This window comes from Chionomys nivalis, chromosome 9 (genome assembly GCF_950005125.1).
Source record: "Chionomys nivalis chromosome 9, mChiNiv1.1, whole genome shotgun sequence".
NCBI classification, from domain to species: domain Eukaryota; kingdom Metazoa; phylum Chordata; class Mammalia; order Rodentia; family Cricetidae; genus Chionomys; species Chionomys nivalis.
In genome coordinates this window covers 35,846,242-35,864,068 of record NC_080094.1, presented here as the reverse complement: position 1 = coordinate 35,864,068, position 17,827 = coordinate 35,846,242, and the positions used below count along the sequence as shown (strand labels likewise).

Genomic DNA, 17,827 nt, shown 5'->3' with positions numbered 1-17,827 from the left:
CTGGCTGGCTGGGAAACCAATCAATGCACAGTCTCTGTCTACACCAACAGGAACTACAGACTCAAGCATAACCAACAAAATACAAGAGATGGTAGAAAAAAAATCTCAGTTGTTGAAGATATGATAGAAGAAATAGATTCATCAGTCAAAGAAAAGGCTAAATCTAAAAAACTTATAACACACAAAGCACTATGGAAAGACAAACCTAAGAATAATAGGGATAAAAGAAGGAGAAGAATCCCAGTTCAAAAACCCAGAAAATATATTTCACAAAATCATAGAATAAAATCTTCCCAACCTAAAGAAAGTCATGCCTATAAAGGTACAAGAAACTAATAGCACACCAAATGATTAGATGACAAAAAAAAAAACCCATGCCACATAATAATCAAAATATTAAACATACAGAACAATGAAAGAATACTAAAAGCTACAAGAGAAAGAAGTCAAGTAACATATAAACAGACATATAAGAAATATATCTAAGCTGGGCGGTGGTGGCACACGCCTTTAATCCCAGCACTTGGGAGGCAGAGGCAGGCGGATCTCTGTGAGTTCGAGACCAGCCTGGTCTACAAGAGCTAGTTCCAGGACAGGCTCCAAAACCACAGAGAAACCCTGTCTCGAAAAAAAAAAAAAAAAAGAAAAGAAATATATCTAATTTCTTAATGGAGACTCTAAAGGCCAGAAGGGCCTGGACAGATGTCCTGCAGACTCTAAAAGACCACCGATGCCAATCCAGACTACTATACCTTGCAAAATTTTCAATCACCATAGATAAAGAAAACAAAGTATTTAATGACAAAATCAAATTTAAATAATATCTATCCACAAATCCAACCCTATAGAACATACTAGGAGAAAAACTCCAACTCAAGGAAGCTAACTACACACTTGAAAACATAAACAATAAAAGATCTCACACCAGCAGAACTAAAAGAAGGGAAATACATATATACAACCAACAACAACAAAATATTAAAAATTAACAATCCTTGGTCATTAATGTCTCTCAACTTCAATGGTCTTAAATCGCCAATAAAAAAACACAGGGTAACAGAATAGATACAAAAACAGGATTCATCCTTCTGTCACATACAAGAAACACACCTCAACAGCAAAGACAGACATTACCTCAGAATAAAGATTTAGAAAAGATTTTCCAAGAAAATGGACCTAAGAAGTGAGCTGTTGTAGCTAGTCTAATATCTAACAAAACAGACTTCAAACTAAAATTAATCAAAAAAGATAAAGAAGGATTTTTCATACTGAACAAAGGAAAAGATTCTTAAGATATATGCCTGAAATGAAAGGACACCCACATTTGTAAAGGAAACATTACTACAGCTTAAATCACACAACGAACCTCACACATTGATAGTAGGAGACTTCAATACCCCAATCTCACCAATGGTCAGGTCATTCAGACAAAAACTAAACACAGAAATAATAAAGTTCACAGACATTGTAAATCAAATGGACCTAACAGTTGTCTACAGAACATTTCACTCAAACAAAAAAATATACCTTCTTCTCAGCACCTCACCAGAACACTCTCCAAAATTGAGCACATACTTGGTCACAAAGCAAGTCTTAAGAGATAGAAGGAAACTGAAATAACCCCCCGTACCATATCAGGTCAGGGTAAAGCTGAATGTCAACAACAAAAATAACAAAACCAACAAACACATGGAAAATGAACAACTCCCTTGTGAATGACTACTATATCAAGGCAGATATAAAAAAATTGAAGACTTCCTAGATTTCAATGAAAAAAAAACGCACAACATACTCAAACTCACAGGGCACAATGAATGACAGCAGCACTAAGAGGAAGGCTCACAGCACTAAGAGGAAGGCTCACAGCACTAAGAGGAAGGCTCACAGCACTAAGAGGAAGGCTCACAGCACTAAGAGGAAGGCTCACAGCACTAAGAGGAAGGCTCACAGCACTAAGAGGAAGGCTCACAGCACTAAGAGGAAGGCTCACAGCACTAAGAGGAAGGCTCACAGCACTAAGAGGAAGGCTCACAGCACTAAGAGGAAGGCTCACAGCACTAAGAGGAAGGCTCACAGCACTAAGAGGAAGGCTCACAGCACTAAGAGGAAGGCTCACAGCACTAAGAGGAAGGCTCACAGCACTAAGAGGAAGGCTCACAGCACTAAGAGGAAGGCTCACAGCACTAAGAGGAAGGCTCACAGCACTAAGCACCATTATAAAGAACTGCACTGACATCATATTAACAACTTAACAGCACACCTGAAAGCTCCTGAACAAAAGAAGCAAACAAACCCAAGAGGAGGAGACTCTAGAAAATAAAACAGAAACAAAGGGAACAATACAAAGAATCGATGAAACAATTGATTCTTTGAGAAAATCAACAAAGAAGACAAATCCTTATAGAAACTAACTAAAAGGCAAAGAGACAATATCCAAATCAACAAAATCAGAAACAAAAAGGGGGATATAACAAACGACACAGCAGAAATCCAGAGAATCATTAAGTCATACGTCAAAAACCTAAACTCCACAAAACTGAAAAATCTAAAAGAAATAGACAATTTTCTGAATAGATACTACTTACCAAAGTTAAATCAAAATCAGATGAGCAATTTAAATAGACCTATAACCCCAAAGGAAATAGAAGGAGACATTAAAAGTCTCCTAACAAACAAACAAACAAAAAGAGCCCAAAGCTTCAGTGCAGAATTCTAGCAAACTTTCAAGGATGAACTAATACCAATATTTGTCAAATAGTCCACAAAATTAAAACAGAAGAAACATTGCCAAAATCATTTTATAAGGTCACAGTCACCCTGATACCCAAACACACAAAGATTCAACAATGAAAATTTGGAAATTCTCAGAAAATCAATATATCTTAAGAGCCAGTTATACCACTCCTGGGCATAGAACCCTAAGGACACTCCATCCTATCATAAGGACACTTGCACGACAATGTTCACAGAAGCTTTATTCATGATAACCAGAAACTGAAAACAACCTAAATGTCCCTCAACCAAAGAATGATAAAGTATGGTACATTTACAAAATGAAGTATTACTCAGCTGTTACAAACAATGATGTAACAGAATTTGCAGGCATGTGGATGGAACTTGGGGAAAAAATCATCCTGAGTGAGTGAGGTAACCCAGACCCAGAAAGAAAAACATGATATGCACTCACTTCTAAGTGTTTGTTCACTGCAAAGTAAAAGATAATCATGTTGTGGTACACAGACTCAGAAAAACCAAGTAACAAGGAAGGCATAAGGAGGAACACATGGATCTCCCTGGGAAGGGAAAACAGAACAGATTTTGTGGGTGTACTGGGGAAAGGTGGGGCTGAAAACAGGAGGGATCAGCTTGGGGACAGGGGTGGACAGATACTGGGGAAAATGACTGGAATTGGGAGCATTTTGGAAGCAAAATAGAACCTGTTGTAATGGAATCTACCAAGTAAAGCAAAGACTCCTAGTAATAGGGGATTGTAGTGTGATTAATAATTGATCTTAATGATAAAAACCCAGTGTCAGATATTAGGGGGTGAAAGCTGAAAGATCAGAGAAGCAGAGCAGCCAGTCACATGAGTTCTTTATACCTCTAACAAATCCTCAGGTTGAAAAGGGCAAAATCCTGTCTCCGAGAATCCTCAGACTGAATCTTTGAGCTCCTGTATCCTCCCACGTTATATTCATTCCTCTCTTTGCCCAGTCATATCCCTTCCTGTCTTCACCTCCTTAGTGATAGGACTAAAGGCATGTGACTCCCAAGCACTGGGATTAAAGGTGTGAGCCACCACTGCCTAGCCTCTATAGCTAACTGCCTAGCTCCACACTCTGATCTTCAGGTGAGCTTTATTTGTTAGATCACAAGTAAAATATCACCACAGGAGACAAAGTCTGAATTGGTCATCTTCTGTAATCAGGCAAGGACTTAAATACAGGGATTGGGACACCGACCCAGTCACAAAACCTTCAACCTATACTTTGTCCTGCCTGAAGAGTGTTCTGGGATCAGAGTCTAGCAGAATCCTCCTCAGAGACCAGAAAGACTTCATCCAGCAATTGGTGGGATCAGATGCAGAGTCCCACAGCCAAACATTAGGTGAAGCTCAAGAAGGCAGGAAGGATCAGAGGAACCTAGGGGTCAGGGATATTCCAAGAACACAGCCCACAGAATCAACTGACTGGGCCTCACAGAGATCAGGGAGCCCATAGGGAGCTGACCTAGGTCCTCAGCATACACTTTATAGCTGGGTAGCTCGGTGTTCTTGTGGGATTCCTAACACTGGGAGCAGAGGCAGTCACTCACTCTTTTTCCTACTTATGGGATCCTTTTCCTCCTACTGGGTCACCTTGTCCAGCCTTGATGTGATGGTATGTACTGGGCTTATTTTAACATATCATGCCATGTTTGGGTGATGAAGTGGCCCACTCTTCTCTGAGGGAAATTGAAGGACGCATGGATCTGGGGAGAGGGAAGATGGTGGGGAGGAGGATGGGGTGAGGGAAGGAAAGGGAAACTGGTAGGGATGTAATATATGGGAGAAGAATAATCTTTTAAAAAAATTAAAAGCATCTTCTCTTTAAAAAATAAAAATGCAAAATAAACTCAAAATAAATGATAACTCTGGTTAAGTTAATACAGAGGAGTGGAAGAATCTACTTTTAAAATACTATAGTTACACAGTGAGTTTCCAAGTATGTAAAGATTTTTCACTACTAGGCAAGAAAGAGTAACAAAATAAACTTATCATCTTGTCTGAATCAATGAGGAAAAAAGCAAAATATGAATATCAACAGTTTTAGACATTAGACACCAAGCAACAAAGGACTGTTATCCTGTAAAAAAGAGAAGAAAAACATAAAAACCAAGCTGCACTTAGAGAGTCACTTGTATGACTTCCAGAGTTTCTAGGCCACAGTCCAGGAGCCCAGCAGTCTCTAAAGCAAAGAGATGGAACTGAGCCATCAGAAGGCAAAATGGCTAGAGTTCACAGGACAAATTACAACAGAGGAAAGAACTACAGAGAGAGGGCTCCAGAGATCTGGAGAAAGCACCTCTTTAGTAGTTTGCTGAATGGAGACCAGAGTCTAAGAAAGAAGAAAAGGCCCAAAGCCCTGAAGTATACAACCTGCCAATTGCTAAGAAAACAATCCCAAGTTCAGATAGGGCCAGGAAACCTTAACTCCCACGGGCTGAGGGGGCCTCTTCACTCTCACATCATCTGCTGCAGTGTGACAATGAGGCTAAATGTATTCTCTAGACTTGGGAAGCCTAAAGCAGGACCTGGAAAGACCAAATGCTTTAATAAAATTTTATGTCTATTAAAACATAAAAACATTCAATACACAAAAAATGTAAAACTCATAACGCCTGCAATCCAATAAAAAAACTACCAAACAGAAAAATAAAACCTACAGGGGAAAGGGATATTACTCAACTCAACATTATCTAAAAGTAATAAAAATTATAAAAACCAGTAAACAAAAATATTTTAAAAATTGTTAAATCTCTATTCATATATATTTAGGAAGACAGAAGCCTTTCATAAAGATACTAGTCTAACGTATAGCAGTAAATACAAAGTCAGAAATGATAAACTAGACTGGATGTGACTTGCTGGTAACCAGATAACAAAGAATAACTGAGATTGAAAACCACAAGCAATGGAAACTTTCAAATGAAACAAAGAAAAAGACAAGAAGAAATAACAAGTCAGGGAGTTATAGAAGTATACATAAGCCAAATACAGCTCCTCAGCCTACTGACAGGAGCATGCAGACAGATGATGTGACTGTCATAGTTAGCTTCAGCTTCACACGCCCAGGAGGAAGGATATGCAATGGAGATACCTCCTTCAGACTGACCTGGGCATGCCTGTGAGGCATTTTATTAACTGTTAGTCAAGGTTGGTGGGCCAGCCTGCCATGTGTGGTACTGTCTCTGGGTGGGTGAGCGAGCCTAGGCTGTATAAGAAACGTAGCTGACTAACGCAGAAAAAAAGCCAGTACTCAGTATTTCTCCAGGGTCTCCACTTCCTACCTCCAATTCCCACTAGAGTTCCTATTCTAACCTGCCTCAGTGATGAACTGTGACATGGAAGTGTTATCCAAATAATTCATTCCCTCCCAAAGTTGCTTTTGGTCACTGATCACAAACTAGAGCACCTACTATAAAGGAAACTGTCCTAACTGGGAGGGGACATAGTTCAGTGGTATAATGTTTGCCTGGTGCGTGTAAGGTTTAACAAGGGTAAGAAAGGAAAAGAAACACCAAAACGTCAAAAAACAAATGAGAGCAGGGCTAGAGACACCTGTCATCTGCCCTTCAGGTGGCAGAAGTAGGAGCGCGAGGCCAGCCTAAGATCAACAGTTCTAAGATAGCCTGGCAACACACAAGACTCCACATCAGAACAACAAATGCATTTGGTATGCATAACCTACACAGCATCACTATTTAGCAACACAGTGTAACTACTGTGTTAATGTTTCCATTTGTACTCATGTGGCTAAGTAGGAACCGAGAAAAAAAAAAACCACAACTACAGCTACATGGACATGTCTTATACACACACACATACACAGAGGAGGGCAGAGCATCTTCAACAGAGTGTGGAAAACCTATATTTTTATAAGTAGAACAACAAAATAAAATCTCACACGACAAAAATTAACTTAAAATTAATGCAAGACCTTAAGTAGGCCCTTAAACTTCGAAATCACTAGAAGATATGAAGAAAAGACTTCAAGATGTAGGAATAGACAAGGGCTTTCTAAAAAGGCCTCAAACAGCAGAAAAAGTAATCCCAACAACTGACAAATGATTGGATGAAACTAAAACACCCATGCTCAGCAAAGGAAGAATCGGCATACTGAAGAGACGCCACAGGATGGGAGAAAAACCTTTGCCAGCTACACAGCTCATAAAAGATTTATACTTAAGATTCCATGGAAAACTCAAAAGACTAAACATTCAAAGACTATATCACCCAATAAACAAATGGAAAAATAAATTGAAGACATTTTTCAATAAAAGAAATTCAGAAGCTACAGAGATAATACATAGCTCAGCAGCTAAGAGCACGTGCTTTTCTTCCAGAGGATTCAGAATCAATTCTAGTACCCACATGGCAGCTTACAAAACAGATCCAATAGCTTCTGGCTTCCTCAGGTACCGGATAAGCATGTGGTACACAGACATACATGCAAGCAAATCAGAAACACAAATGGACACAGCATATTAAAAATAAATATATGGCTGGGCGGTGGTGGTGCATGCCTTTAATCCCAGCACTCTGGAGGCAGAGGCAGGCAGAGCTCTGTGAGTTTGAGGCCAGCCTGGTCTATAGAGTGAGTTCCATGATAGCCAGGACTATAAAGAGAAACCCTGTCTCGATAAACCAAAGGGGGAAATATAATTTAACACCCTTAGTTGCCATAATAATGTAATTTAAAATTGCTTCTCAAATCTGTTTCATCACAGTCAAACTGGCTATTATCAAGAAAACAAATGATGGCAGATACTATTGAAGAGGGAGGACAAAGGAATCCTTACACAGTTGCAGGTGAGAATGAACACTGGTGAAGCCACTGTGTAGATCAATACAGATATTCCTCGAAAACAAAAACAGGCCAGGCATGGGTGCAGTGATATTCATTTGTATTTTAATAAGTAAAGCTTGCCTGAAGTTCAGAGATTAAAACAGCTGCACTGGTCAGCCTTAAAAGACCAGGCAGTGGTGACACACACCTTTAATCCCAGTAGCCACACTAGTTTGCCATAGAAACCAAGTGGTAGTGGTGTCTGTCTTTAATGCCAGCACTAGAGAGGAATATAAAACAGGAGGAGACAGCTCTCAGACACAGTCTCATTCTGAGATTCTTGGAGGCAGGATCGCCATTTTGGACTGAGGTAGAGGTGAGAGCCAATGGCTGGCTGCTTTGCTTTTCTGGCCTTCAAGTTGAAAGCAATTTCTGTCTATTGGTTTTTATTAATTGTGCTACACATTTGTGGCTCACTCCTTTAATCCCAGCACTTGAAAAACAGAGTCAGGCAGATCTTTGTGAGTTCAAAGCCTGTGTAGTCTACATACTGAATTCTAGGCCACCAGAGCTACACAGTTAGAGGATATCACAATAAATACATAGAACTACCCTATGATCCAGCCATACCATCCCTTGGCATATACATACCCAAAGGAATCTAAGCAAGCATACCAAAGAGATACTTAGACAACCATGCTTATTACAGTACTATTCGCAATAGTCAAGATGTGGAAGTAACCCAGAAATCCAACAACAGATAAAGAAAATGTGGTACATATACTCATAGGAGTTTTATTCAGCCTGGATAGATGAGATCATTTTAATAAAAAATTTTTCCTTGTAAAATATTAAGGTATTATACTCACTTTGGCAACCACTTTGCCTTATTTTGTCTTTCTTCCTTTTCTTTATGAGGCAATCACAGTGGATTATATAACCATTCCAAAGTGTTTAATATACCCACACATGTGGTAGTTTGAATGAGAGGTTCCTCATAAATATCAAGCATTTGAATACTTGCCCAGTTGGTGGCTGTTACAGATGATTAGGATGTGTACACTGGCCGGAGGAAGTATGGGTGTCGAGGGTGTCGAGGTGGATCCGCTCCACCTGGACCAAAGGTTAGAGAATTCAAGTCTGTTCCTTATGTCATGCTAATGAAGTACGTTGCCTCACCTCTCCCCTTTCGGAGTGAAGTATATAAGCAGGTGAAAAATAACTTCAGGTGGTTCAGTACTCACTGAATGTCCCTCCCGAGGCTGTTTTGTGTTTCTGTTCCTTTTGCTTAATAATTCGAACCTTCACGGTCCTAAACAGGAACGTACAAGTTTTGTCAAAGCTGATCTTCAACAGCATGTCACTGGGGACAAGCTTTAAGTTCTCAAAAGGCTCAGGCCACTTCAAGTTAGTTCTCTCTGTTTTCCTGCTAGTGGCTGTTAGCTCTCAGCTATTGCTGCCATGTTTCGTTCTGTCAAGATAGACTCTAGCCCTCGGGAACAACAAGCCCAGTTCAACTTTCTTCCATGAACTGCTTGGTCATGGTGTCTCTAATACAATGGTGTAACTAATACAATGCACATTTTTATAGAGCCTTAGAAAATACAACTATGTAAATGTGTACATATTTATGTATAAATAGAAAATACACATAACATAAAAAGAATCTGAGAATGAGAAAGCCTTCAATTTAGGACAACTGTTACTAAGCAAAGGAACACCACAGCTCAGCACAGGACTATGGGACACTGTAAGGTGAGGATCCACTAGAAAGGCCTTAGCTGGCTGAGCATGATGGATTCAACAGGACGAGGATTCCAAATTCAAGGCCAGTCTGGGCTTTATGACAATATCCAAAAAGAAGAAGAAGGAAGAGAAGGAGAAGAAAGAAAGAAAACTTCAGTCTAGATAGCCTCAAATCCTTCGGTGATATTTTATTCCCTAACTTAGATGGTATCAACTAGTTCAGCATATTAATTTGCAGGCTTTTTGCTGCTGTTTTTTAAGAAACTATAGCTGGGCATGCTGATGCAGACCTTTATCCTAGCAGACAGGGACCAAGAAATTTCTGTGAGTTCAAGGCCAGCTGGCCTATAAATCAACGTCCAAGCAAGGCAGAACTACAAAGTGAGACCCTGTCTCAACAAATCAAAAAAAATGTAAATATAAGTTAATTTTCATTTTATTTTTAATTCTACAATGTAAAGATCTATTGCTATAAACTGAGAGAGAGCACCATGTGGGTAGGGTTCCCATGACAAGTATCACTGTACTAATAGAAAAAAGGGCACTCGCAAGCCCCTCTCTCACTCATTCTCCCTGTCTCACTGACTTCTCTTCCTCTCCTCACCTTTTACTCCTTCCTCCCCCTCTATCCTTCTTTCTATCTTCCTCTCTTTTACCCTCTTCTTCCCATCTGTACCTCTACAGACTCCTCTCCCCTTCCCTTTCCCATATAGTTTCAATGACAGGACAAACAAGAAGGCAACTACTTGCAAGGCAAAAAGAAAATCCACACCAAGCCAAACAGGCCAGAACTATAAACTTGAACTTCTCAACCTCTACATTTATGAGAGTTTAAATTTTGTGTAAACATTCCCTCAAAGATACTGTGTTGTAGAGTAAATTAGAATTAACGTCTCCCTCCTTTTTTCTACTTAGTAATAGGACTAGAAAGCAAATTTTCTAACCACTGAGAAACATTTAGGCTGTTTACAGCTTTATACTCTGTCAAGAAAATTTTATACTGTACATTTTTAAGACTGATTTTTATTTTATATGTATGAGTGTTTTCCCTGCATATATGCATGCATACAATCCGAGTACCTGGTACACACAAAGGTCAGAAGAAGTTGTCAGGTCGCCTGCAACTGGAGTTATAGGTGGGTGTAAAACACCATATGGGTGCTGGGAACTGAACTAGGATCCTCTTTAAGCAAATGCTCTTAACCTCTGAGTCATACATCTTTCCAACCCAGTCTTTTTAACCTTTAAATCTGCACTGTGATTTTCTGACTAATGTGATGAACTTATTGCTCTATTGTTATATAGCCCCAGCACTAGCTACTTAGTACATTTTTTCCCCATCACAGCGACCAAGACGACACCATCATCAAAGACTGAATCCCCTTAACTTGCAAATCTGTTATTCTGATCTTTTTATGTTTTTACCTCTTCTGAGTAAGATGAATAAGGTAAAAGATAAGACTTTGCTAATTATTAGTAGCAGTGGATAACAGTTGCATCATGGCTATTCACAATATGCAACATGTATTTTTCTATGAATGTCCCAAAACTAATTACTTTAGACACTGTGCTCCAGTAACTTTAGGTTCTGAGTTTCAGAACAAAATAACCCTAACTGATCACTTGGTGACACAAAATCCTCTTGAGAATCAACGGCATACAAAATCCAGAAATTAATTAAAACCTCCTTTGAGCCATGAGATTCTATTCCATCTGGAGCTTATCAACTGTAGAGTATGCCACCATTACAGAACAAAGTGACTTAGACGTGTGATCTCTGGTACAGAACCAACAGCATCATACTCTGTGGATTAAAGCCTTTGAACACTAACATGCGAAGACAGAAGTCAAGAGGAAGAGTGGTTACCAGGGAGGAATCCTGCCTGCAGAGAGCTTGCCCTTCTGCCCTTCACACAAGAGTCTGTTTGCAACTGAGACTGGATTCTTGATTCCTACAATAGAAAAGTGACATAAAAAGAAATCAGAAATGTCTTCACATTTCTCCACTTAGTTTTGTGCTGTTTCAATAACTTTAAAATATCTTTGAAATTCTTTACAGACACCAAATGTAGTAACACAAACTTAACATGAACAAAATAAAAATTTAAAATGTAGTCTACAGAAGCAGTTCTCAACTTGCGGGTCATGAACCCTTTGAGAACTAAACGACCCTTTCACAAGGGTAGCCTAAAACCATCTGCATATCAGACATTTGCATTACAATTCATTAATAGCTGCAAACTTATAGTTATAAAGTAGTAACAAAAAAAATTCCATGGTTGGGGGTCACCACAACAGGAAGAACAGTATTAAAGGGTTGCAGCATTAGCAAGGTTGAGAACCACTGGTCTTGGGGAACTCGGACCTGAGACTAAGAAGTACACATTTTAAAACACAATTAATAAAAACTCAGAGAGAGACATTGGGGATCAACCTGAAGACCAGGAAAGCAAAACAGGCAGCCACTGGCTCTTACCTCTACCTCAGTCCGAAATGGCAATCCTGCCTCCATGAATCTCAGAATGAGAATGAGACTGAGGCTAAGAGCTGTCTCCTCCCGTTTTAAAATCCTGTCTAGTTCTGGGATTAAGTGTGTGCACCACTACTGCCTGGTTTCTATGGCAAACTAGTGTGGTTACTATGATTAAAGGTGTTGTCATTGTGGTTACTGTGATTAAAGTTCATTGCTGCCTGGTCTGTAAGGCTAGCCAACATGGCTGTTTTACTTTGCGGATCTTCAGGCAAGCTTTATTTATTAAAATACAAATGAAATGCCACTACAACATTTTAATTTTCAAACAGTGTTAATATGGAACTCATCTAATACATATTCAAGCAAGAACTGCACACTGTGGGCAGAAAAACAGCCGGAATCCTTTCCTGGTAGGAGGAGAGCCCATGCAGAAAGGTAAATACAAGCGTGTCTGTGTCCCATCCATCTACTCACCCACCCCTAAACATGGGACACCAAACAGCATGTGGAAAAGGTGAGCACACCTGTAAACCCAGCACTTGGGATACAGAGACAGGAGGATTGCCTCACGTATAAGTGTAGTCAAAGATACATATAAGTGTCAACCTCGCCTATGGAGTAAGACTTTGCCTCACAAAACACAAAAGTCATAACAGAATTAGAACTGGAAAAACAAATTAACTTTACATCCTCTTTCATAAGGCATGCCCATTACCTGCATTCAACCTTCCCTCACCTCTTACACTTAGCCTTTCTTGTTACACTGTACCCACATGTACATTGATGTACATCTATTATTGGCTAGAGTCCATGCCTGAAAGAGAACATACATTTTTTTGTTTCTGATATTGTGTGACCTCACTTAATATTATACATTCTATGTCCATCAATTTTTCTGCAATTTTAAATTTTATTTTTCTTTAGAGGTGAGTGATATTTCATCATATATATACATGTATGTATATATATATGCGCAAAATCGTTATATTGTTATCTGCTGAAAAACAACTAGGTTAATTCCAGTTCTTTGATATAAGTGAATTAAGCAGCAATAAAAACAGGAGTGTAAATATTTCTGTGGTTGGCTGTGGATTTACCCCTCTGAGTATATCCCACAAGAGAAATAGCTGGGTCATACAGCAGTTCTGTGTTTAATTTTTGAGTGCTCCATACTGATTTCCACAATTGTATTAGTTGACATGCCCACCATGATGGATTAAGGCTTCATTCTCTTCACATGCTCTCCAACATTTGCTGCAATATTGTTTGAGAACAGTGATGTCTTATGTGATGACTCTCAAAGTAGTTTAACTTTGCATATCCCTGATGGCTAGGAATACTGAGCACTTAGTTATTGGGCATGTGTATTTCTTTTTTGAAAATGGTATTTTTGGTTCATTTGCTCATTTGTTGATTGTCAATTTTATTTCCTTGGTATTTAAGTTCTTCAATTCTTTGAATATTCTAGACAATAGCCCAGTGTCAACATGCAGCTGGTAAAAACTTTTAACCATTCTGCCAATGGTAAACGCCTTTAATCCCAGTACTCAGGAGGTAGTGGCAGAAAGATCTTCATGAGTTCTATGCCAGCCTAGTGAGTTCCAGGATAGGTAAGGCTACACAGAGAAACCCTAAATCAGAAAACCAAAAAGAGAAAGGAGGAGGAAGAAGAAAAAGAAACATTATCATGTTTTGGACTATTAGTGCTATTGTTTCCTTTGACTTTGGAACAATTCCAAGAATAGAGTCCTGGGAGGAGAATTCTGAGTGCTTGTTAGAAAACTCTATGAAAACAAGACAAAAGTCTGTGTGGTGGTTTGAAAAAAATAAAAAATGGTACCCAAAGGGATTGGCAATATTAGAAGGTGTGACCTTGTTGGAGAAAGTATGTGTCTGTAGAGGCAGGCCTTGAGATCTCACATATACTCAAGCCATGCTCAATGTCTCAGACCTCTTCGTTCTGCCTGCAAGTCAAGATGTATCAATTCTCAGCTCCTTCAGCAGCACCATGTCTGCCTGCACACTGCCATGTCCTGCCAAGATGCTAATGGATCAAACCTCTGAACTGTGAGCCACCCAATTAAATGTTTTCCTTTATAAGAGTTGCTGTGGTCATATCTCTTCACAGCAATAGAAACCATAACTAAGACAGTCTTATGACCTCAGTTTCTTCAAAAACACAAAATTGTTCTTGATATGTGCCTTCATGCCTCTCCCAGGTACATCAGATAGGAGTGAGTTTATTTTAATTGATTATTCATTACAATTGGCTATTGTTATTTATTTATATGTCTCTATGGAAAAACGTATTTTTGCAATGTGTGGCTTGTCCTTATGACTGTATACTTTACTCATGGAATTCTTTTTTTTAAATATTTATTTATTTATTATGTATACAATATTCTGTCTGTGTGTATGCCTGTGGTAATGTCACTAGGCTGATAAAGACTACCCAAAGATCAGCTTTGGACTAAAAATTGCTCAGGACAATTACAAGTCAGCTAGCTGAGATGGTCCAGACTTATGCACTTCTCTAGCCAGGACTTCAGATAAGGACTACACTTTCCCATTATGGAGAGACTGACAAAATATAACATAGCTAGCTTTCTCAGGACTTGATCATTAACTTACTTTTCTCAGTGTCCCCTAGAGATGTCACCACCCACCCAAACAGCAGGAAGCAATATAAAGAACATAATACCCACATTTCCAAAACGTGGGATGGATGGCTATTAGTCACTCAATGGGTTATAGATATCTCTCATCATTTAGGAGGATGGGTTACAAGTTGCTATTGGTAATGGCCAGGAAAAACATTAAACAAAGAATATAAGATTCAGGGATCTCCTTCTAAAAAGAAAAAGGGGGTATAGAAATGATAGGATAAAAGGGTAGATGATCGAATCTACTATTAAACTAAAAAAGCAACTACTAGCCTTAAATATTTTACATTGGTATGGATTTCTGTATATTGATACAAATTTAAGGTTATTTTTGCTATACTGTATATATTTTTCTACTCTTGTTTAAGATATTTTAGTATATTGATATAATTTTAAGTTTAATTTTGTTAGAATATACTGTATATATGTTTCTATTCTTGTTTAATGTATTGTACCTATGCAGCTCATTTAATAATGTAATGTAAATATCTAGTCCTTAAAAGTTATTATTACAAACTATTTAGGATAATAAAAAAATACAGATTGGTAGTCACCTATTATACTCAAACTTATTGTTATATTGGGTATGTTTTCAAGGTCAAACATATATATTAGGTAGGTGCTCTTCAACACTTTATAGAGCTACAGAATATGGCATTTAAGATGCCTTAATAATATAAGGCTTTGTATGATGAGACATGCCTACTCCTGGCAGCACCAATCTACTTCAGAAAAGATGATGGGCATTGAAGAAACATGGAGTTTACTTCCTTTTGGCAAAAGTTAGTAACTGAGCAAGAAATGGCTCTTTTCTCAACTGCTGACAGTATGTTCACCAGATTGGAGAAGCAGGACACAAAAGAAAGTGACTGCCAAACTTTACCAAAACAAGGCAGGACAGTCCTTCAAAATTTCTGCTTCACATTAGTCAGATATTCTAGGCCTGTCAGCCAAAGATGGATACCCCAACATTACAGAGGAACCTTGGGTGACTGTCCAGATAGCCAGCTGTTCCTATCATTTCTTTCTTACTTTTGGAAGCTATCTGCTCTGTACTTCCTGTTTACTCAGGTAATAATACTATATTCTTCCTGGGTCACTGATGGTGTTAAAGACTAGATAGTTATAGTTAATAGTTTTCCTTGTTACAAAGTTCAGAAAAGAAACTAACAAAAGAAGTGTAAAGTGTGTAAGATTGAAAGACATAAGAAGATTGGGGTTGGTAATACAAGTTAAGATAGAAAGTGAATTAGGTACAATGCTTTGGACTCACCAAGACAGGTTAGATAATGGAGCATTTTCTCTAAATTTGTCAAATGCAAATGGACTGGACATTGTGAACATAATTATTTCCAGAAAATTGTTCTTATTATATACATAGTTTTACTATGTTAAAGTTAAAGCCTTCCCTTTTTATTTAGAGAAAAGGGGGGGGGGATGTGTGATATTTTGATTGCATTTAATAATAGAGTTTGCTTTGAATCAGAGGGTAGAGCTAACCACTAGCTGACCAAAATTAACTAGAGAGGTTTTGGAGGATTGAGGACAGAGATAAGTAGTAAGGCAGGGCTGAGAGGGGACCACAGTCCTTTTGGATGGAGAAATGAAAGAGACAGAAGGTCACTGGTGCCTTCTCTGCCATTTCTCTGATCATTCATTTTCTTACCCTAATATTTGACTGCCAAATTAATTGATAAATAGTAATTAGATCATCATCATATGGGTTTGGGGGTGCAGGTGTTCATGGAGAACAGAGGCATCAGTTCCCCTTAACCTGGATTTACAGGTGGTTTTAAGATAGTAAAGTTTTCTGGGAATTAGACTTGGGTCCTTTATAAGAACAGTATATGCTTTTAACTACTAAGCCAACTCTCCAGTTCAATGTTCTAAATCCTAACATGATAACATTTAAAGTCTTGATCAAAGTGTATATATATGGCTGGATACCTTAGAAAGTTCATATATATACAGATAAAAATATGTACACTTAATGAATCTTTAAATGAATCATAAACCACTAAATAAATCTTTTATGTACTGATATAAAAAGACAGCCACAGATTCTGATTTAAATTTTTTTAAAAAAGTTCCAGCAGTGGGCAGGGTGCTGCAAACCAAAATTTCTAATAGTCAAAGGGCTAGTGCAGGAGTATGAAGAAGTTAGAGCCTGCCTGGTTTGAAAAGCTCAAGGACAATCTGAGTTACATAACGAGACTCTGTAAGAGAAGAGGGGGAAGAAAAGGGGGAATCCTGTTTCTGTTTCATTAAAATAAATAAATGTGGGCCAGTGAGATGGCTCAGCAGGAAAACATGCTTGTCATACAAAGCTGGGGACCTGATTTAAGCCCAGAACATACATAAAAAGACGGACGGGGCAGCATGCAGTTGTGACTCAGCTTTCCTATCATGAGATGAGTGCCCCTCTAAGGAGTGGATGGGGGAATTAGATCAGGGGTGGGGGAGAACGGAGGGGAACTGGGGTTGGTATGTAAAATGAAAAAAAAATTAATGGAAAAAAAAACTGTTCATACTTAAGATATTATGATCTTTATTTAGTAAAGAGGAATAATAATTATTTCAGCACTACTCCAAACAAAAATGATTAAAAATATGGGACTAAGTTTTCAGAAGGCATGAAATGGTAACAGACTCAGTTTTTCAAATAATAGAGGACTATGTCATAATGCCCACATACCACTCAGTGCTCCAACTGCTCCGAAATTCAAGGATTTCCCATCCATTATGCTGGCATCACACTCGATTTCTCCTAAGAGATTCAGATTAGATCCCATTCCTGCATTTGTAAATGGAGAATCCTGAAAAGTAAAAATGAATTTAAATACTATTAGTCTTAAAAAAGAATTAATGTCAATCCTTCATAAACCCTCCAAAAACTAGAAGGTAAGGGAATACTTTCTAAGACTCAGGCAATGTCAGTACTTCTCTGATGACAAAGGACAAAAATATTATGACCAAAATTAGAAAAAAATTAGAGACCAATATGCTTTATACTTTGTAGATGCTAACATCAAAATCATTGAAGAAACAAAAGCAAACCAAATCCAGCAGAATATAAACAAGTGTTTATATCATGAACAAGAGGGATCTCAAGAAACAAGTCTGGTTTAATATCTGGAAAAAAAATTAATCAAAATACCACATGTTAATAAAATAGGCATGTCAGGAGATATAGGGAAAAGACATTTAACAAACTACTAAACCCTTTTATAAAAACAATAAAAAAAACACTAAGTAACCTAGAAACAGAAACCAACATCCTTGCCATGATAAAGGAAACCTTAAAAAGTCCAGCTAATATTGCAAAATGGGGAAAAGGGGAAATCCTGAATAATTTTCCCTGAAAATTATCAAAAATTATAAAAAATTATCAAAACACA

At 38.2% G+C, this 17,827-nt stretch overlaps 1 protein-coding gene across 6 annotated transcripts in view; it reads right to left on the bottom strand.

The window, feature by feature from the left end:
- The window catches only part of Tasp1 (taspase 1), a 357,326-nt gene that overhangs the window by 293,446 nt on the left and 46,053 nt on the right, over window positions 1-17,827 (bottom strand). For all 6 annotated transcript variants that reach the window (XR_009057693.1, XM_057780148.1, XM_057780147.1 and 3 more), the window contains 2 exons: window positions 17,125-17,245; window positions 11,161-11,245 (listed from right to left, as the gene is read on the bottom strand). Coding sequence is in view for 5 of the 6 variants with exons in the window: in XM_057780148.1 (XP_057636131.1) it covers window positions 11,161-11,245; window positions 17,125-17,245 (206 nt within the window). In the remaining variant the exon portion in view is untranslated. The remainder of the gene's footprint in view (window positions 1-11,160; window positions 11,246-17,124; window positions 17,246-17,827) is intronic.